The sequence below is a fragment of the Gallus gallus genome, chromosome Z, assembly GCF_016699485.2.
Source record: "Gallus gallus isolate bGalGal1 chromosome Z, bGalGal1.mat.broiler.GRCg7b, whole genome shotgun sequence".
Lineage (NCBI taxonomy): Eukaryota > Metazoa > Chordata > Aves > Galliformes > Phasianidae > Gallus > Gallus gallus.
The window spans coordinates 7,350,987-7,373,551 of record NC_052572.1 but is presented as its reverse complement, the minus strand read 5'-3'; the positions used below and the strand labels follow the sequence as shown (position 1 = coordinate 7,373,551).

At 44.3% G+C, this 22,565-nt stretch overlaps 1 protein-coding gene across 5 annotated transcripts in view; it reads left to right on the top strand.

Moving 5' to 3' along the window:
• Positions 1–5,260, top strand: part of KIAA1328 — a 181,711-nt gene extending 176,451 nt beyond the window's left edge. For all 5 annotated transcript variants that reach the window (XM_015277296.4, XM_015277299.4, XM_015277298.4 and 2 more), the window contains one exon: positions 1,852–5,260. In XM_015277296.4, coding sequence (XP_015132782.2) covers positions 1,852–2,065 — 214 coding nt within the window. In that variant the 3' untranslated portion in view covers positions 2,066–5,260. The remainder of the gene's footprint in view (positions 1–1,851) is intronic.
• The last annotated feature ends 17,305 nt before the right edge of the window (positions 5,261–22,565 follow it).

The window sequence follows — 22,565 nt, the reverse complement described above, 5'->3', positions numbered from 1 at the left end:
GGGTTCAAAGCATCTGTGTATATCTGTATAGACTCATTCCAAAACATTTTCTACATGGAAAGTCTAATATAGCTGTGTGCTAGTTTTCACTAGCAGTAGGGCTTGTTCCATTATGCAGTGGAGATATCTTTAAGTTTTTAGAGGATACTTTCTGAATGCTAATACGAACAGCAGGCATGTGTGCAGTGGCTTAGCATGGCTACCTATGTTCTTCTGAAGTTCTTGGTTGGAGTAACTGTAAGGCATCACGTTGGAGCAGGGTTAGCTGTTTACACAGTCCATTTGAAACAAAATGAAAGCTCAATTTTTTGTTTTGAGTCACTCATTTCTGGCTATTAGGGGTGATTTGAACAAATAGATGATAGAAAGTCATGTAGACAAGTGCAAAATATGAAAGAATTTTACAAAGTGTGTTTCTGATTGGATGAAATATAAGCTAGTATGTCTGGAGGAAACTAATGCAGATTGTTAAATAGAAGAGAGAACACTGAGATGCAGTTATGTTGAATCAGGCTGTATTAGGAATGATGACCACCATCAAATTGGAAGGAACAATAAATATTAAAGGAAATGAAAGAGTTGACTTTTTGGAGCAATAAGAGCATAACTAATGATTGCCATTAACGTCGGTATTAACCTATCAGTGCCATAGTTAATCCTCTGAGTTAAGTACCTTGGTATCTTAGGTTAGCTTGTCATGGTCAGTTTTCTGACGGTGGCTGATTTAGTTTCATAGTCTTCTCAGTCTCCTCCTCTGCAACTCAAAGGAAGAAACAGCTTGAGATGTTTACTCACACTACGAATGAAGTCTTTCTGCTTACAAGGCAGGGACCTTATGGAGACCAACCAGCTACATTCGTACCTTAGGTTGGTTGCTCTGAATAATCTTCTGTGCATGCAAGTTGTTGAGTGTGTGAATTATTTCAGCATTGGAAACATCAGACAGGTTAGTGCTAACAACAGGTCAGAATGAAAGGGACTTTTGGGTAAAACTCTTGAGTGATATCTCTTAGATTAGAGAACAGGCTCCCCAGGGAGGCAGTGGAACCAGTATTCTTTAAGACATTTAGGTTTGGACAGGAGAAAATATATTGTAATGATCAATCCTGTGCTGGTATTTAGATCAGGTCTTGTCTTGTGTGAATATTAATAGGAAGTCTGTTTAAAGCAACAGCCATTATTCAGTGTATGTTACTAGCTAACAGTGGCTTGCAACCTTCCCCTTCATCTGTACTCACACTTAAAGGACAGCCTGAGTAATGTCTAGCACCTTTGCCTTCTCTCATAGTGCCTGAAGTGTTGATTTTGTATTGCCTTGCTTAGGTTATATTCCTTCAGTGCTTCCACCAGACAGACTCCATATAGTGCATAGAGATTTACTGGAAGCACGTGTAGTTTGTGGCAATAATAATAAAGTCTCCTGCTGTTTTCAAATCCCCAGGAAACTAAATCAAGTGTAGAGGTCTATTCAAAAAAGTGCAGCATGCATATAAGTCACTTCACCATTACCTGTGTGGGTCCTCGTACCTGTGCTGTGTACTTGGCTGTCATATCTCCCCCTTCAGTCCTCAATCTCCGGAGTGTGACTAAGACATTACACACATCAAATGGAAAAGCTGATGAGATAGCTTAAAATAACCCAAGAATCCATGCTTTGCTCACCTCTTTTTCACTGCCTCTGTGTTGGTATTCCTCACAGGAACTTAGATAACAGAACTCATTCTGGTCTGACGGACCCCATCAGACAAGTGTAGATCTACTGTGAATGGTGAAGGTGGAAGGATGGGATTCAATTCCTACATGATGATGTGATTCTTAATGGATCTTCGCTTTCTTTGTGTGTTTCTGTAGGTATGAAGCTTCTCTTCTTGACATGGTTCAAGCTATGAGTCCAATATGTGCCCCAGGACACCACTACAGAGAATCCTACGGCAAGAACAAAACACACGTGCCTGGTCGTGTGAACCACAGGTCGTCATCTTGGTGCCAGACCCCTCGTGGCTCCAGAAGCAGAGCAGGCGAGTTGGAGGAGAGACGGCTGCTGGAGGAGATTTTCTTCATTTGACACTGCTCTTTGGTCTACACCTCTTTTATAGAGTTTGTAGTACCTTTTTATTTCTGATCTGTTTGTGTTTAAGTACCGTTTTTAAATTATTTGAGCAACAACAGATTGTCTTCCTTCTTCTAGAAGACAGTTAATTAGCATCTAGTTTCATTTTGGATTTAGTAATCATGCTGCAAGGATATTTTGGGGATACACCAATCAGAAAGCGTTAATTTTTTTTTTCTGAATCTTTCATGTGCCAAGTAATCGTTCTAAAATGGAATTTTTTTTCATCTACAACATTTTCTAATAGATTGAAGTCACAGTTTTGCCAGCCTCATATCAGAAGTATATTTCATTATCGATTTTCAGCTCCAAAGCAGTTTGCAAAAACTGCCTAACATTCAAGAGCAACAATGTTCAAAGTAGATTATTTTCTAATTAAACAAGTCTGTTTAAAACCTGGCATATTACAAAGGTACAAGCACTTTACTGCTTTTGTCAATGATTTTATGATCTACTTTTCCCTTCAGCATTCTGGTATTTAACACGCTGCGTTTTTAGGGGTTATATCGTAAGCTCAACTATACACTGTCTAATAACATGAATAGATGATGTTGCAGGTTGATGTATTAGGCATCCATTTGAAATACATTCCTCTTTAAATCAGTGCTATTTGACATAGTTTGTGTACTGGAAGACCTAATCCTGAAATAGCAGTACATGGTCAGATGTTGTAGTGGTCCAAAACCTATGTGATGTACTTTTCAAGATGAAATATATAGGAGTGGTAGGATAAGAACAGTCTTAAGACATTTTCACTAACTTGCACTATTTTGATCCGGTATCCAGGCTCCATTGTAAATAAGACAAATCAGTAATTATTTCCACCAGCAGCTTGCAATGCACATTTCCCTGCCGACTTTAATTATTCATGCGATATCTATTTCAGTTTATTTAAATGCACTTCGATCTACTGCATGTACTTGGTTATTTAAAGAAATGTGCAGAATTGGTAAAAATGACTGCAGATTACAGGATTAATGGTCATTTTCTCCACAATGCAGTGTTCATATTTTATTGTAACAGTAGCCACCGGCATGTGTTCCTAGAAATATGAGGCTAAAATACTCATTTTGCACAGTAAAATTGCAGCGAGGGAAAGGTAGAATTGAGCCAATATGGGCAAGTTCTAGGCCATTTGCTCCCAAACACTGCTTCGTGGGCCAGTGCGGCTTTTTTGACGGTCTTTTTAGGCAACCGTGCTGATCTTAATGGCAGCGGGTTGCTGGCCTGATCCTTGGGGCATCGCTGCTGCCTGCCTCCCACATTGCTCTCATGCAATGGTACTCCTGTGCTCTGCAAGGAGCTAGCAAGGCTCAGCAGTGATGTCCACTGTGCCTCTCTGATGAGAGCGTGCACTGTGCAGAGCATCGAGCACGCACCCCCTGGCAGCACCCTGCTTTTATAGCAGTGAAATAAAAGGAGAATGAAGGGGGAGATGAACCGTAATTCTGAGTTGTTTCACTCAGGCTCTGTCTTAATCACAAATTAGGTGGTATCTTTTCCATGCATCCCAGCAGAATTTTAAAGGCTGCTCAGAGGAGTTTACAGGAGGGAAGCAGCATTACTGGACCAGAAAATGACTACTATAGAAAGACCCTGCTTGGTCTGTCCTGCTGTCAGTGAGACATTTCAGTTCTTTCTAATATATCCATCTGCTGTCCAGTGTCCCCCTAGTTCTGCTACCCTGACCTGTGAAGGCACAGGTTTGTGTTTGAAGCCCCAAAGACATAATAGGTGCTCTGACACAACTACAGCAGTTGGGGCAATAGATTTTCTCGCTCAGCGTGTTTCTGCTGGGCAAGCAGTCTGCTTCTTTAGGAAGGCAGGGCAGGGGTGAGGAAGGCAGAGAAAAATCTACAAGGAGCAACAGGAAAACCATAGAAAACCATGAAAGCTATGACCAACACATAGATCTTAGGGTTTGGGGATTTTTGTGTGTGTAGTTTGTTTTGTTTTTGTTACGGTTTGGCATTTGTAAAGAAACAGTTCTCTGATTTCAGTCCAATTGCTTCTCTTCTCTTTTCCAGTTTGACTGAAACTTTAATTGCCTTTTCTAATAAGTGCTAACTGACCTTTTGAAAGAGCAAAAAATAGAAGTATATCTCTTGAAAGGTGCCTTTGTGTACCCAGTCGAGAACACTGCATGGGAGCATTATGTTCTTTGGTTCTTTGTGGGTGCCAGTGTTCAGCTGCTTTAGGATTCCTTATGATCCATTTTGTCCATTAACAATTCTAATTCTGATGGTGACTTTTGACTCGAGTCTATATTTTGGTAGTAGCTCTTTTTAAAATGACATTGTCAGGGTTGCAGGTTCTACACTCAAGGTGCTGTCCATCAGTCAGAGCTACACAGGAGGCATACCTTTATGTAGGCAAGAATTCTAGAATTAAGATAGTTGAAATATCTGATGGATGAAAACCTGCATGTTTTAACTGTCTGTGAGATATGAACCGAGAAGCAAAAGCTATTAATTTGTCGGACCCTGTGAAAAATCATTTTTTATAATGCTGGTTCTTGCTCTAGTTATCAGCAGTACATTAGGAATAGTGTTTAGCAGTCAGTGCAAGCAAGGATATTTTGCCATGAGGCACTACAAAGTTGAAGTTATTAAAACATTTATAGCCTTAGAAAAAAAATCAATGATTGTCAAATAGGAAAGGACAAAATCAGTATTTGGGACTGGGAGGGGAATTGTTTTCCATCTGCTAAAACAGTAGAGGAAATGCTAAAATTAAACTAGCAAAAGCAATCACTTGACAGTGTCCTTTTAAGTTTAAGCTCCTATATTAGGAAGCTGCCGCTGGGGAGGTAGTCCAGCCACAGAATGTTTGTCCAGAGTGTTTCCACTTAATACGCTTCAGCTGCACACTGGGCTGTGTTCTACCTGAGACTTTGTGGAGAAACGTGACTCCTGCCCAGGCTGCTGCCCACACCTTCATTTCGTGTTCTTCCCAAGTGGCTCGTACGTGTGCACTGCGCGTGTTTGTGTGCTCATTGCTTTTGTGCACCTTGCACATGGTGAACCTGCAGCAATCATGCCCTTTCCACCTGTAGCCTCTGAAGTCTCACTGTTGAATACCATCTTGAACGTGTATTTATAAATGTATGTGAGGTTTTAATCTAATAAATTATCTGGGGATTTCATTTAATCTTACAGACTTCTGTTTATTTGAATGATTTTCTGGTGTCTTTTGTCCGACTCAGACGTAGCAGCTGTCACTGATAACGTGTTCCACTTTCCACACCATCGTATCATGTGTATTCTGAGTCTTCTTCAGCTTGCTAAAACAGATGAGGAAATAGTTTTAAGCCCTCTTTTTCTCTCCAGGACATGGATATTGCTGTGAAAATGAGCAAGACTTCTTTTGGAGCTTGAAGTATGGGGGAGAGATCTCAAAAAGAGAGAAGTGGGAAGCCAGCACCATGCATTGAGGCAGAAAGGTGGAATTAAAAAGTAAGGAAGAAAGGATAAAGGCAAGAAAGGACAAAGATAACAGGGACAGAACAAAGAATGAGAGAAGCCAGCTCTGAAGGTGGAGAAGAGTTGGTAAATGATTGTAAGTTGATGAGGGAGAAATGTCTTCCACCACTGGTTCCTAGCTGAAGCATACGGCCCCCTATCCTTTTCCAGATCACGTTCCTGCATTTGGGGAGCTACTGTCCAAAGGAAAGATGGTAAAGCATGAAAGGAGGAAATGACCTAGCTTTGTCTGCTCCCCTGTAGAGAAGCTTGACAGAGAGACCACATGGAGAGTAGGAGAGTGAAACATGGTTAACCAAGGCATGGGCTGAATTTCATTGCTAGCAGCAAGGGTGGTGTGAAATTAGATTACAGAAGAATGTGACTCTGGATATAACAAGAATCTGAATAAGGGAGAAACAAGAAAAACAAAATTTGCAGTGATCCACTGAGCTGTGGAGGTTTGGTGCTAAGGAAGGGGAGGAAAGGGCTTAGCTATGCTTGAAAGAGACTGAGCCCGAGATATCGAAAAGATATCCCTTGAAAGCACGCATGAGCCCAGGGTTAAACTCCAAAAGTTGCAACAGAGATTTTCTGAAATACGACCTCCAGCAGTGTTTCAGTTTGTACCATCTGAGGGCGAGAGAGCACAGCCTGGTTAGTTAGTAACCTACTTTTTCACTGTTACCAAATTTATGAAATTGTGTGCTAATTAGTGTGTGATTTATAAATTTACATAACTGCCTGCTACATAAGACAACACAGAATATTGAATGAGGTGATTTAAACCAGCAGAAGCACTGAAGTATGCTCTGACTGGATGTCTGTCCTCTGGAAAATGCCTTCCCAATGCATAGCTGCTCCCCGCATCTCTTGAAGTCTGAACTGCTGATGATGACAATAAATGTTTCACTGTAATGTGGCACCATGTAGCTACCTTGAGGCTCTTTGTCATGGCTGTAGCAGAGCTTTCGCCGTGGTGCATGAAGGTGTCTAGAAGCAGAAGTCACCTAAAAAATAGCAAGAAACACAACTTGGCCTGGTTGCAATTGGTTAACGACAGCTCCTACGGTTGCTCACAGGGAATGCTGCTGTGTCCCAACAGGAGCAAGAGCTTGTCTGGGGAATGGTGTTTGACTCCCACCTTGGAAAAGCCACTTTGCCTTCCTCTGCATGCTCTCATTTAACAGCAGCTGAGATTCAAACCTCATGTATTTTCAGGCCTGAGGGGTTCATTTCAGGCTTTGGGAAACTAAACTGGAGAAACTTGGATGTCACTGACGGATGGCCCTGATGAGGTGAGAGATGCCAAGGTAGTTCCAGCACACAAACCAATCCACGGTCTATAGAGGCAGCCTTACCTTCCTTATTTCTTTGCTTCTGGTGTCCTTCTGAATATGTGAAAAAACCAAACAAAGCCTCCAAACCCACTTTATTCATTCATAGCATTCAATAACCAGCCTTGGAGCATAAAGTTCATTCTTTCTGATCTCCTGTCTGCAGAGAGGAGGAGAGTGAAAAAGTTGTCTTTCTTGATAGCTTCCTGGCAACTACCTTAAAGCACTGAAGAGAGGAGGTGATTAGTGCCCTTGTCCAGTCACAAAGTGGTGAGTGCCATGAGCATCAAGGGCAGCATGGGAAGCCCACTTCTCCTTTAGAGCTGGTAAGGAAGGGAATGTTGAGGTGGGTTCACAGACACAGAAGCTGTCTGTGAGGTATTTGCCCTGATGTTTTAAAAGCACCATGTCACAGTCTTACAGTGTTTGATTATCTGCTATGAAATTGGATTATTTTGAGGTTGAATTTGCGTAGTTTTAGTTTCCGGTGGGTGGAATTAGTTGTGCCTACAGAAGCAGGACTGCACAGTTCTACTGTTAGCAGACAGCAAGAACCTCATAGGCAGCCTTCTTCAACCCCTGCTCAGCCTTCCTTTGCAACCTGAGCTCCTTTGAGTGTCCTGCCATAGGTGTTTGTTTTCCAGTGCCTGTTGTTGAATGTTCTGCAACATTTATACACCTGGAAAGGTTTTCACTGTAACAGGATGCCAAATTCCAGTTACTATGTCTGTGAATGGGGATGAAGTGGCCTCATTCTCTACAGTATTTCCTTTTTGACACTTCCAGGAGCCTTGTTTGGAGGTGTTGGCTCGGTACCTGGTCTCATTGCACTTAAGATCTTTCTTGGAAGCAGAAAGTCTGAGAGTGAAACCAGAAGACTCTGTTATATTTAGAAGAGTTGAGGAGGAAGAAATAATGTGAAGCAGAAATACTAAGCAGAAAAAAAAGCACAGGATTCAATTTAGGGTGGAAGGTGAAGTTGGGCTGTGCATCTGTGAGCTCAGCCACCGAGAAAACAATCTGAAACACACCTGCTTAGTGGCAATGGGGAAAGCCAGACAGCAGAAACCTTCTGAAGGGGAGGAGTGAACAAAGCAGGAGGTGATGATACCTGATAGCATCACAAACAGACAAGAAGACTTTGGATCTGCAGGTGAGGAGGCGATGACACCTCCAAATTGCACAGGAAATGGCTCCTTGTCAGTGGATCTGGTGCCCCTGTATTTGCACGAGCACCTTCAGCACAGGGATCTCATTACCAGAGAGTTTACTGGCAGATTGGAGGGATTTCAGTGAGGAGTAATAAAAATGATCAGGGACTGCTGGAATTGACATAATGAGGAAACAAGATGAGAAGAGTCAGATATTTATAGCTTGGGTGAGAGAGACAATTAAAAGGTGGGATGGGAGATGGACTGGGTGACCTGAAAGCCTTGTCTGTATCTAATAGCTTCTCATCGTCTGCTGTACAGAGGGTCTGAATTTACCAAGGCTGTCAATCTGGCTCCTAACAGCCCTAACTTCCCATGTTGAAAAGCTCAGGTGGGTGTGCTCTGGCTGTACTGACACTGTCAGAATGTCACTGGTACTGTACTTTGTTTAAAAAAAAAAATAATCATCAGCCATGTTGTGGAAAAAAATGACAGTTTGACAGCAAAGGAAAAAAAAATATTAGACCTTCCTAAAATGAAACGCCATTGAAGTCCTTGCTGGCGACTGAATGGAAAGGGCTCCCAGGGCGTTGAAGTGTTGACTGAGCTCTCCTTGCAGGGTGGTCCGCTGAGGAAGGTCCTTCTAGAGGCAAAACTCCACTTTCCATCCATGAACACAGGCTCTTGTCCTTGAGCACAGAGCCCAGGGTTTGCTGGGTGAGAGAGCTGCGGCAGCCTGGCCAGAGATACCCTGGGTCCACAGGCAAATTAAGCACTGCTGCCGTGCCTGCGGGAGGCACTTTGGGGAAATACCCACGTGGCGTTGGTTGGGTCTGGTGGTGATGTCTGTGCTGTTTTAATGATACCTGTGTGCAAAGGCCAGCGCGGCTTTCATCCATTTCACATCAGTCTGACTTTCACGGAACAGACATAGCCTAGGGTGGTGGAAAGGAGAGAAGGATGACCAGAAAAAAAAAAAAAAGTCATCCACTTTTTACTACTCTTTCCATGCTTCTGAGCTGTGATATCGGGCTGTGGCTGAGCAACAGTAATCTTATCCAGCATACTGTTGATTTAAGCCTCTTGGATTTATATAACTTTGGAAATGGTAAACTATATTAATTTGCTGTGTTTTCAAGGGAAAGTTATTTATTGAGAGACATTTTTAACTCAAGTGCCAGGAGCCTTAAATCATTATAATAAATTCATGCTATTCAGGGTTTCTTACATTGTAATAAATTTGTTTTAAACATGAATGAGGAGATCCATGATTTCTTTAATATACTGTTATGTATTTCCTTTCAAAATGACACAGCTCACTATATCAAGTGGGAGAATAATAGTGAGAGATTTACAGTACTTAAGAATAACACAGCCCAGGAATGTGACACGTTAACCAATGGCGGGCAGGGGCTGGCGAAGGGGACCCACCACTGCCAGTAGCACAGGAGAGCTCATGCTGACAAGGGGTCAGGGCAGGAGGGCTCAGCAAGAAGCTCCCTGCAGGATGGGAATCACATCCAAGCCTGAGTCACCTCTGTGCTGGTGTGAAAAGTGCACGTGAAACACCCAGAAGGTGAAGCAGAGCGCTTGCTGCCACTCGCCCTCCCCATCAGAGCTTTGGGCACTCACCTCAGCCACTCCTCAGGAACCTCATCCATCCCTCTGGCAGACCTCTGAAGTGTGGTACAGTGATGCTTGGTAAGAGCTGAGATAAATTTCGGTCTCCGCTGTTAATTCCTGATCCCTCATTACACCTCTGCTTAACCCTTCCCCTCGCCACTGGACAGCTGCGAGGAGCGTGAGGCCATAAAACAGGAGGCTGGTTTGTGTTGTGTCCAACCTCTTGCTAAAGCAGGTTCAATAAAGCAGGTAGCATGGGAAAGCTTGTAGTTGGGTTTTGAGTGACTCCTTAGAAGGAGACTCCACTACCTCTCTGGGCAGCCTCACAGTGCTCTGTCACCCTCACAGTAATGAAGTTTTCCCTCATGTTCATACGGAACTGCCTGTGTTTCTATTTGTGCCTGTTGCCCCTTGTCCTATCACTGGGAACCACCAAAAAAGCCCTGGCCACGTTACTCCTGCCCATCAGATATTTATAAGCACTGATGAATTCTCCCCTCAGTCTTCTCCAGGCTGAACAGCCTCAGGTCTCTCAGCCTTTCCTCATACAGGAGATGCTCCAGGCCTACAGCCATCTCTGCGCCCCTCCACTGGACTCTCTGCAGTAGTCCCTGTCTTAAACTGGGGAGCCCAGAACTGGTCACAGTACTCCAGGTGTGGTCTCACCACAGGATCACCTCCCTTGGCCTGCTTGCCACACTCTTTAATGCATGCCAGAATACCATTGGCCTTCTTGGCCACAAGGGCACACTGCTGGCTCATGGTCAACCTGTTGTTCACCAGGACACTCAGGTCCTTCTTTGCAGAGCTCCAGCAGGTCAGCCCCTAACCTGTACTGATGCATGTGTTTATTCCTCCCCATGTGTAGGACTCTGCACTTGTTAATCTTGAACCTCATACAGTTTCTGATGTATTCAGGTCTTGCTGAATGGCAGCACAGCCTTTTGGTGTGTCAAGCACTTCTCTCAGCCTTGTATCATCAGCAAACTAGCTGAGGGTGGAATCTACCTCCACATCATCCAGGCCATGGATGTTGAAAAAGACCTGACTCAGCACTGACCCCTGGGGAACATCACTAGTTACAGGCCTCCAATTAGACTCTGCCACAGATCTGAACACACTGAGCTCTGCCAGTCAGCCAGTTCTCAATCCACCTGTCTACCCACTCACCTATCTCACACCTCCTAAGATTACCTATGAGGTTGTTATGGGAGACAGTGTTAAATGCCTTGCTGAAGTCGAAATACACAACATCCACTGCTCTCTCCTCACCTTCTCACTTATCCATGGAATGGAGCTCCTCTCCTCTGAGGACAGGCTGAGAGAGCTGGGTCTATGAGGTGACCTGATAGAGACCTTTCAATATCTGAAGTGGAGTTACAGGAATGAAGGGAACAGAATCTTTAGCAGCATCTGTGGTGATAGAACAAGAGAAAATGGCTTCAAGCTCAGGGAGGGTAGATTTAGGTTAGATATATGGAAAACATTTTTTGCTGTGAGGGTGGTGAGGTACGGGAACGGGTTACCTAGTGTTATGGTTGATGTTCCGTCCCTGGAGAATTTCAAGGAGAGGCTGGATCAGGTCCTGAGCAACCTGATCTAGCTGAGGTCTCCCTATTCATTGCAGGAGAGTTGGACTATATGGCTCTCAGAGGCCTCTTTCAATTCTAGGAATTCTATGATTCTATTCTATTATACCAACCTGGTGACCACATCATAGAAGGCTACCAGGTTGGTCAAACATGATTTCCCCTTAGTGAATCCATGTTGACTACTTCTGATAACTTTCTTGTCTTGGATGTGCTTGGACATACACCCAGAATAAGCCGTTCCATCACCTGCCCGAGGATGAAGGTAAGACTGACTGTCCTGTGACTTGCCACAGGTCTTCTTGCCCTTTTTGAAGACTGGAGTGATGTTGGCTTTCCTCCAGTGCTCAGGTACCTCCCCCATTCTCCATTATCTTTTGAAGATGATATAAAGTAACTGGGAAATCAATCTGCCAGTTCCCTTAGTACTCGAGGGTACATCCTATTAGGACCCATGGGTGTGTGTGTCAAGTTTGCCTAGACCATATCATCCTTGGCCAAGGGGAAGTCTTCCATTCCCCAGACTCCCTCATCTTTAGAGTCCGCAATTCCTGAGGAGATGTCTTAGTAGTAAAGACTGAAGAAAAGAAGGTATTCAGTATCTCTGCCTCCTCAGCATCCCCTGTTTCTAGGGCACCCACCTCATTCAGTGAACCCTCATTTTCCCTAGTCCTCCTTTTGTTTTTGACATATTTTGAGAAGCCTTTCTTGTCATTCTTGGCCTCTTTCATCAGATTTAATTCCAAGTGGACCTTAGCCTTTCTTGTTGCATTCCTGCATGCCCTGAGAAATGTTCCTTCATTCCTCCCACTTGGACAGTCCCCTTTTCCATACTCCAAAGATATTCCATAGACTTTCTTTTTCTATATGAGTTCATCCATGATCTGCTTGCATATCTCCTGCCACCTTTGCCTGGTTTCTTACTTTTGGGATGCACTGATCTTGGGCTTGGAAGATGTGGTACTTGAATGTCAACGAGTTCCCTTGGGGCCCCTTTCATTTCAATACTCTAATCCATGGGATGCCTCCAAACATGTCCTTGATGAGGTCAGAGTTGGCTTTCCTGAACTCCAGGGTTGCAATCCTACTTGCCACTTTGTTTCTTCCATTTAGGATCCTGAATTCCACTACCTTACTGTGTCACAGTGTCCAAGGCTCCCCGCAGCCTACACATTCCCAACCAGTCTCCTCTTTTTTGTAAGAATAAGGTCCAGTAGCACACCTCTCCTCCTTGACTTCTCCACCACCTGTGCCAGAAAGTTATACTCCATGCACTGCAGGAACCTCCTGAACTGTATGTGCTTGGTAGTGTTGCTCTTCCAACAAATATCAGGGTGGTTGAAGTCCCACGAGAGCCAGTGCCTCTGATCATGAGGCTACTTTCAGCTGTCTGTAGAAGGCTTCATCAACTTCCTCCTCCTGATCACGCAGCCTGTCCTAGCAAACACTCACTGTGTTGTCACCCACATTAGCCTGCTCCTTAATTCTCCCCCATAAGCTTTCCACTCGTTCATCGTTCATCTCTAGACAGATCTCAATACCTACCAGTTGTTTTGTCACATAAACTCCTTCACTATTTGCGTGACTCTAAAGAGTTAATGACTCTTTGGTAGATGCAGCTGTAATTAAAGGCAGATGGATGGCCCTGCTTCCACCCCTGGCAACCCAAACCGGCAATCCAAGCAGCCCAACTGCATGCATGGGGCTGGTAGGGAGGCTGAAGGGCTGTGTCCTGCTCCTTTGGGAGAGAAGATGGGAAAGGGACCTGCCTGCCCAAGAAGTGATGGCAGAACCTCATCTGTCAGTGCAGAAAAATGTCTGGCCAATAAACTTGCCAAACGTCCCTAATAAAGGGCTGGATGTGTTATCATGTAGAATGGTTTTATAGGGGACAGCCATAAAACGTGCACATTGCCCTTTAAAATGCCAGGACGAGGATTGATTCTGGCAGGGTGGAGGGAGAGGAGGAGGGAGAAGGAAGCTAATTGGAAAAGGGGGATAAATCCAGGGGCTTATTTCTCTCCTGTGGTTCCCAAGGGTGTCAGGGAGCAGTAACAAAGCTGAAGTCATTCCTGGGCCTGGACTTCTTCACTATATCCCACTGCGATGCAGGGTGTCCTTCCAGCATCTGTTTCTGCTGCTGGTTTAGTCCAGCCCTGTTCTTGCTCCTCATCCTTAGCTCTGAGGAAGTTGTGGAGGTACCCCATCAGCCTCTCTGTAGGTTTCTCCACATTTCTGCCCCTCCCTCTCATCCCTGTAGTCCCACATCCTTGCAGGCTCCAGTAGATGTGTCCTGTCTGCCCCAACACAAGCTCACATCTCCTTCTCCCTCTTGTGTCCCTGTCTGCCGGGTCTCCTGCTGTGGGCTGGCCTTTAAGTCCTTCTCTGCCAGGAAATGGACTGCCAAGGCTTGGGCAGAGCTTTGGGTTCCCTGCTTTGTGGGCAAGGTGAGCACGTACTTGGGATGCAGGTGCTTGTACATGCTCTGGACACTGCCTGGATAAACAGGAGACAGGGAGATGGAAGAAGATCCCAGCTGTGTTTAGAAGTGATCAATAAATATATTGTACTCTGGCTCAATTTTAATGCTGCAGAAAGCAGGCAGTGATTTCACTTAATAAATGTGGACAGTCTTGCAGAGCTCCAAGATCATCTATCCTGCTCAACAATTCCTACACAACAGGATGGCACGTGATGCAGGGGCCAGCATTTATCTGCAGCTGAGTCTCGCAGGCTGCGTTGGCAGAGGGGCCTGGGCATGATTTCTCATTTTCTTTTTTTAATTTCCTTGAACAGAGATTCTGGGCAGCCAAACCCTGCTGAGATCTGCTCACTGTTGAAAATTTTAAAAAGTCCCTCTTAAAGTCACTGAAGATGCTGTGGGTTTGTCCTCTGGGTGGAAGGTGGCAGGTACTGGAGGGATTGAAAAAGGAAAGTCAGATTGCTGTTTGGCAAGGATTCTCTCAAAAAATGTTTGTCAGTGTCAGTGTGGATTTGCTGGCTTGTGCCAGATCTCACTTGTCCTCCCACTCTGTGCATGTGGTGCTGCCAAAATTTCAGGCTTGAGATGACCCTAGAAATCCCCAGCAGGAGGGTTGGGGGGGGGGGGCAGTCACTGCCCTTACGTTTGACCCTCAGCCCTGAGAATGTCCATCCCCATGGGATGTTGACCAAACACAGGCAAAGTGAGACTCAGTTGGAACATGTGCCTGTTCATGTCCATTAGACGTGCCATAAATAATGTTCATCCCACCACGGAGATGAGCCAGTATAAAATGGTATGGACCCACGTCAAACAATACGACTAATGGATATGGTGTACCATGTGAATTTGGGTGAGAGGATTGGATCTGATGTTTATTTATTTATTTATTTATTTTCTGGAATGGAGAGAGGTCATGAAAAGCAGACAAAGATGATGAATCTGAACTGAATTTTTCATAGCATGGCACTGCTTTGTGTGCAACCAAGTTTGGTTTATTCAACAGGGGAGCTCTAGAACTGATACAGAGTTTGAGCTCTCCAGACTGAATGGTGTTCAGGATTTTCAGCCTTGCTGCATGGTGATGAAGTTCGGAGCAATGTTCAGACTCACAGCCTGAGACACATCTCTGAGGTCTGGATTCGCTTCTTCACTGCCTTTTGGCTTAGGACTATCTCTGCTCTATGCTCATCACAGTGAAATTTTCATGGAATGCATTGTTAGTTCTGGATTTGTAATTAAATTTAAGGGTTGGTAAATTTTGCTACTATCACTTTCCTGGCCCCCTTCCTAAGCATTCAGTCTATTCATCTACTACGTGGGGTTTTGCAGATGCCACTGTATATTGCATTGTCAACAACAAGTATGAAACAATATGGGATTTAGAAAAATACTAATACATCTGAGGGCAATTTTATTCTGTTTTTTCTTTTTCTAGAATGATCATGCCTTAGAACTTCTCAGTGTGTTAGAGCTATGAGGCTATGGGGCAGGTGGAATTCTCATTCTACCACTTGACTCCAAGGGCTGTGAGCTTTCCACTTCATCAAGTTTATGATCAAATAACGCACATGACAATACCATATGTAATTGCTCTCTGAATTAAAGCATTTCCTCCAGAATCCAGCAATAAGGAGAATGAAATATTCAGGTAGGGTTTAGTGGCTCACCTTGAAAGAATTTCATCTCATGCTAAACATTAAGCCATGCAGCGATATCTGAGCACTTGTCTACTTTGAGACCCATGGGAGAATTAAATCAAATTCTGTTTTAAAGGGGATTAATTAAGCTGCATCTGGACCCTATTTCAACACTCAGAATTTAGATAAGTTGAAGTAAGACCCCTTTAATTTCCATTTTAGGGAAAGAACTCAAAGAGATGTGTGACCTCTGACTCCACACGAGGGTGTCTGAGGAGCTGCTGATGTGGTTTGACTAATCTGTTTTACATTATACTTCAGTTAATTCAGACTGAATACCTAGTGAAGACAAGCCTGGAGATGCTGGGCCTGGATGTGATTGTGCAGGAAGTATCTGCTTTCCCAGCTGTTTTGTGAGGGGATAGAAGCTGTGTGGGAAACAAGATGATCTATAAAATGCAACAGAGAACGTAAACTGGAGGTTACGGCCCCAAAATATCTGAAGTTCTGAGCAGGTTTTGTTCCGTATCACTTGCTGTGGTCTCTGATTGCTTTTTAAAGTTCAATCGGTGCTTTTTTTTTCAGATTTGAGTGAAGACTAAGAGTCATTTGGAGAATTAGATACCAAGGTGATGTGTGCATTATCTGCTCTTAAGACAGATTCTGTTTCTTATCCCTGCTACCAGTTACTTGGCTATGAAGGCTGATGTCTCAACCCTTGCCAAGGTTTCAGAACTGAATCCATGGTGTGGGATTTCTCCACCTTCTGGATTCCAACATTTCAAGACAAGAGTATTTCTGTTTACTTACATCTTTTTCTTCCTCCCCACCTCTTTTCTTCTGGAAATCGGTGACACTCTGTGTTTTGGAAGCAATCTGCGCTGAAGGACATTTGGTGATGCCCTATGAGATAGTGGAGCCGCAGGAGGAATCCTCTCAGGAACAGCCTGGATACTGGTGTTTTCTGCTCCTGGACAAGGAGGATGGGGACCTTCCCAGTCTTTCACTAGAAGAACGGCACAGTGTTTTCTGAGATGGAAAATTTAACACTTTGCACCAGGCAAATCCAAAGCCGGGAATTAATTTTGGAAGAAGAGTTCTTCATGTGACAAACACTAACTGCATCCAAGCAGGTCAGCAAGCATTGCTAAATGCTTTGCTGAGCCCTGAAAATCCTTGGAAGGGAGTTTTTCTTTACATCTAGTCCAGATCTTTCTTGTCTTACCTTTTGCCTCTGATACATCATTTTCCCACTATATACAGGACCTTCTCATCAACAGCTCCTATAGGTGCTGGCAGAGTTCAGACAGGTGCCCATGAGGTCATCCTTTCTCTCTCATGGGGTAAATGCTCCAGCCGCTGATGATGCCAGCAGCCCCTGCTGAATTAGCTCCAGATAATTGAAACGCTGTGTGCCCAATACCTGGGATGCAACCTAATCAGTACTGGGTAAAGGAGGCCATTGTTTCCCTCAGTCTCCCAGCTGTGCTGCTGTTAACACAGCCCAGGGTACTCTTGGCACACTTGGATGCCAGGATGCAGTGTGGCTTATATCCACCCTGCTGTGCACCCAGACTGCAGCGGAGTGGTCCCCCTACAGGGCTTCCAAAGCAACCAGAGACCTGTTTGAAGAAATGATTTCTGCCTCCCTCTCTGGCTCACACCATGCTGGATGTTCTTGGGTTGGATATTAAGAAAAAATTCTTCCTCAAGAGAGTGGTGAAGCATTGGCATAGGCTACCCAGGGAGCTGTGGAGTCACTGTCCTTGGAGGTGTAGAAATGTGGCACTGAGGGCATGACTTAGAGGGTGATATTGGTGGTAGGTGGATGGTTGGACAAAATGACCTTGGAGCTTTTGTCCAACCTTAATGATTCCATGATTCTATGGGCTGTGCGGGCAGCTCAGATGTTTATCGTGTTCACCCATCCAAGAGGCGGACAACTTTTTAATCAGATAGTATCCCCATAGAGGCACCTAAAAGTAACAGCTGTTGTAAAGAAACATTTCCATCCGATTCCTCACTTTCATTCTTTTTGCTCTCTTGCTAGCAAATGAAGGGAGAATAAATGCTCACAGCAGTGAAGGCTGGGCAAAGATGGGATGGGTCTCAACTGGGTGAGGCCGTATTTCTTGGGATCAGAGGGTTATGGAAAGCAGTACTGAGATGCTACGAGGAAATTAAAATTGCTCCCTTTCTTTTTTTCCCTTTTTCTTTTTTTCTTCCTCTCCTGTCACTGCTTCTTCCTCCTAGGTGTTGGGGTCTTTTCAGAGGCAATCGTTATTGTTAATGATTTTAGCTTGTTGGCTATTATCACATTTGTGCCTGGGGACTGCAGTCGGCTATCTGGGCTCTGGCAGGCCTTGACAGCAATCAGCTCCTTCCTGCTTCGCACTAATTCTCTCAGGGGAGCTCAGAAGAAAATACTTTTTCCTTCATTTCCCCTCCCCTCCTTGTGCCTCTCCTTCCCCTCTGCTCTGCCCCTGCCTCTGAGTGCTCTGCTCCAAGAAGGATCTGTGGGGAGAAACTCACAGCAAAGCACACGAGAGGCACTGGGACATTGTTGGGAGAGGAAATGTCTCCTGGGAGGAAGCACCCTGGCTCTTGTTATCCACGCTGTGTTTGTACCCATTGATGATCCTCCAGCAGCTAGGGAGAAAGGAAGGGATCGCTGTGGTTATTTTATGAAAAAGGTTCGTGGATCTTTCTCAGCGTTGTCGGCTGAGCGCAGAGCTTTTACAGCCCTGTGTTTAATATTCTCTTTTTTCCCTCCATCATCATTTTATATTATTCAAAGCAAATCAGACAGCCTTTGAAGAACAGCTCAAAGCCTTTTTTCTTTCTTTTTTTCTTTTTCTTTTTATTTAAGGTGGGAAAGAGTGGGAGCCACCTGGTACACCTCCTTTCTCAATTCAGGGGTTTTATTTAGTGGGGAAGAGATTGGTTTGCATCTTGTTCTTTAAAGGAGTGCAAAAGTCAGGTAAGAGCTGTATTTCTGAAAGCCCCCAGAGAAGGCTTTTTTGGAAGGGTAACGAGCATCTTCCTTGCACTGGAGCAGCCTGGATGGTGGAAATGTCACTACTCCTGTGTGGAAAGGCTCTGACCTGGAACCACTGTTGTCCTGAAACCCACTGTTGAAAAATCATTTCTCTGAGCCACTTTGCTGTTGATCCAGACTGACCTTACAAAGACCACTGAACCAAGCAAGGTGGTTATCAGGAAACATGTTGACCCGTTGTAAGTTGCTTTCCAGAGGATTTTGTGTGCTGAGTGATGCTTTGGCCAAGTGAGCTCTTCCTAAGGAAAGCAATTTTCCTAAGGAAAGCAATTTTCCAGAGGTCTGAAAGCAGAGATCCCAGGTGGTGGACTGGAAGGGGTAAAATCTTCAGCACCTGTGTTTGTACAAGGACCCCCTGGAGTGCTTGGTAAAACCATTCCCTTCACAATACATGGATCTTTGACTGCTGATATTTGCACTTCTGGAGGCTGAAGAGCTCTGGGAAGGGATTTACCTCATTCCAGTTCTTGGGTAGACATTGGTGCCTTGGTGTAGATCTAGCAAGGTAGACCTTGGTATCTTGGTGTCTTGGAACAGATTTCAGTGCAGCCAGAGGTTAAATCACACTCCTTGCTCACAGTGTTTAGGAACCTAGGAAAATCAAGAGGAAATGCAGTTTTATTAGTCAAACATCATGCTGTTACTTTGGTCCCTACCTGTTCCAAGTGATAAGAGTACTTTTTGATGATGTCAGATGTCCTGTTTTTTTGTTTGTTTGTTTGTTTGTTTGTTTAGCCATCATGCTCTTTTTTTTTTTTTTCCCCCAGTTATGGGGAACAGAGTGCTCTCAGCTCAGAGACCCCTGCTTGGCACCAGCCATGACTGCACGGTGTCAGTGTTGAGGTGAAAGCACCAACCCACAGGTGCTCTTAAAATAGGAACACGTGGAAATGTGGAACTCCTTCTGGATCTCTCCCCTATCTCTGAGCTTCCAGACCTGCCCATCTCTGCTGCTCTCACAGTGCTGAGAGAAGAAGCATAAAACAAGTCATCAACCCCAAAGGTAATGGTCTCTCCGGGCATGTTGCCAGTCATTTATTATCTATCTTCACTAATCATCTAGAAGTGGAAGTAAATAGCATGTTAATGAAATGTATGGGTGAGGCTGGAGTGGGGGGGAGCTGGAGGAGATGATTTGGACGGAGGAAATGCAGCGAAAGGATTCAGTGAGGTCAGAAAGACAAGCAGGAAATTTCAGCTTGGGAACAATTTGAAGGACTAGAAAAGGGCAGGGGAGCAGAGCTACAAGTTCGTGCTGAAGTGGGGAAGCGGCAGTCTGTATCCATAGGGTGACTGATGCAGGAGCACAGTGCTGGAATAATATTGGACCAGGAGCACACTGGGAAGCCTGATACGAAGATGATCTTTAAGGTCCATTTCAGCCCAAGATATTCTATGATTCTATCATTAGTAATGCCAAAAATATGTAAAAAAAAGTCATGCCCCACATGGATGGTCTTTGATGGAAGGTCTGTGAGTAAAAATCACCACTAAGGATGTTTGAAACTGCAGTGCACTTTGGAGGTAATCTCAGTCTTTGGAGGAAAGAGGGGAACTAAAGAATCATCTATACAAAATAGAGAAAGGCATTTAACTCAAGTACCACACCAGTTCCAAGTGGAAACATGTGCTGAACAGCAAGCTATTAGGTGCATCAGGTTCCTTAAGTAGGAAGGGCCAAAAGAGTTCGATTTCCTTAGGCCAGGTTCCCACAGACGTTCCCATGAGTACCCCTATACATAAAAGGGAGGAGGAAATGGATATGACAATGTTGGAGCAGAAATGAGCTGCTGTAGTCTGTTTTGAGTGAGAAACTTACGGAGAGAAGAAAGACCATGCACTGGAGATGGCTCTGGATTTGCATGGGAAATGATGACAGTTATAATTTACTTATCAGACGCCTAGAAAGGTTCAAGAGCTGGTTCTTGCAGTCCTGTGTGGATGGTACTTTTAATATGGGTGGACAAAGAGGATGTGGCCAAAAGCCCAAGGGATCAGTGTGGCAAAGCTGAGATGTTGATGAATAGAGATGATCACAAAATAATCACAATTACCATTTTCCAACGATTTTCTTTTTGATGTTTTTGTCAGATATTGAAAAATTTGGAATGTATACATTACTCTTCACCTCTTCGTCCCTCCAGCTTCTCCTGGAAAAAAAAAATAAAGAAATAAAAAATCACATTATAAAGAAAAAGGATGAATATATAATGAAAATGTGCAGCCAGTTCTCTACTGTGATCAAAATTGAAGAGCCGTGGCAGGGCACATCCGACTCGCCTTGCCTGAGCTCCCATCACCTCACAGGTTGCCCGAGGTTCATTTTGCACTCTGTCTGGGTTACTAAAAAGATTTTATGAGTTCCTGAGTTGAACCCAAAGTTTTCTGTATCTCGGCAAAGTTTCTCAGAGGAACTCATCCAAGGAGGCCATGAGAACTGTAACAGGAGGTGGAGGTGGGTTTCCTTGCAAGGGGTTTAATCTTCTCACCAGAGCAGTCTAGACAATGGGCTGAATTAGTCTGTAAGTTTGTTGGTGCAGCTTTCAGCTGGAAAGCAGGAGGGATTTGTGATACAAGGAGGCTGGAAAGAGATTGCCTTAAAATTCATTGCTAGCTATAGATAGACTCACTGACTTCAAAACAAGGGATCCAATGGGGCTGAAGGGGCAGCAGGTACTTATTTTAAGTGCGTGTAATATCTTTAGAACCATGCCTATGAGAGAAGGACCTGACTGAGGAATTTGGAGAGGAAACAGGGTAGCTGATTTACTAGCACTAACAAGCACACCTCCTCTCCCATCTCTGCTCATGGCTCAGGCCTTCCCATGTCCACCCATCCCCATGGCTTTTGCTGCTCTCAGAGATGGAAAATAAAACAAGTCATCAGCCCCACAGTTAGCAGCTTCCTGGGCAAATTGCCAGTTGTTTAATATTGTTGCTAATGATCTACAAGCACAAGTAAACAGCACGTTAATGAAATGAGTGGAGGAGGCTAAACGGGGGAAAGATGCAGGAGCTGGTTTAAACAGAAGATAAAATACAAAGGTTTGGGAGGGAGGAAAGACACAAGAGAAAACCAGAAAATAATTATTTGGGGGATGATTCAAGGGAAGAAAACAGGGGAAGTGAGCAATGCCAGGTATTAGTACTGCAGTGAGCACACAAGCACTGCGTAGCACTGGTGGGGAGAGCCTTTTGTTGCAATGTCTGCAAGACCATCAATCACTGCACAAAGCTCTTTTAGGCCATGATTAACAAAAAATAAATATGTTTTCCCAACATTGCAGCTGGGGATTGAATCAGGAACTCTGAGATGAGGTTAGGGTTAGATGAGCCTGGTGAAGACAGCAAGTTTTCTATTGGCATGACAGAGTTGGAACTGAAGTTTGTGCATCACAAATGTCTTGAGTAGGGAGATGGAAAGCTTCACCCTGAGCCAGCAATGGGATGAGTTTGTTTAGCCTCTGGCCCTTGTCTGGCCCGCAGGGAGGGGGTAGTCACTTTGGATAAATGGTGCCCCAAAACATTTCATTTTTCTTGTTTGTTTTTTTCCTCATTTTTTTTTCTCCTCCCTCCCCCACATTTAAAATTCATTGGCTCTAATTGCAGAGGTAGTCAAACTTTGGCTGCGTCTGAACTGCAGGTCTTCAAGGGGACTCGCAAGCTAGACAGCGAGATGAATGATTTATTATTATATTATTATTTATTCATTTAAATTCATGAATGCTTATCCAAATCAAAAATTGCCCAATTTCATCCAGATCTGAATTTATAGATTTTCAGGCCAGATGGGACCGTTCTGATCAGCAGCCTGACCTCTGGCATCGCACAGGCCAGAGAACGCCGCCCGGCAATTCCCGCGGCGGAGGGAAGAGATGCTGCTATGTAAATCAGCATTATCAAGCCCAGTGACTTGTCTCAAATAGTCTCTAGTGGAATCTGTGAAACTGCTTGGTGGTTTTCAGCCCTGTTTTTCAGTGCTTACATCAGGAAAAATGCGGCTTTGTCTCTGCTCTCTGTCTGGAAGACAGGGCTACCACCAACAGTGAGGGCTGTTGGGTCATCTTCCCTACAGACACGAGATCCAGGCTTGCTTTCATATAAGCAGTTAGGC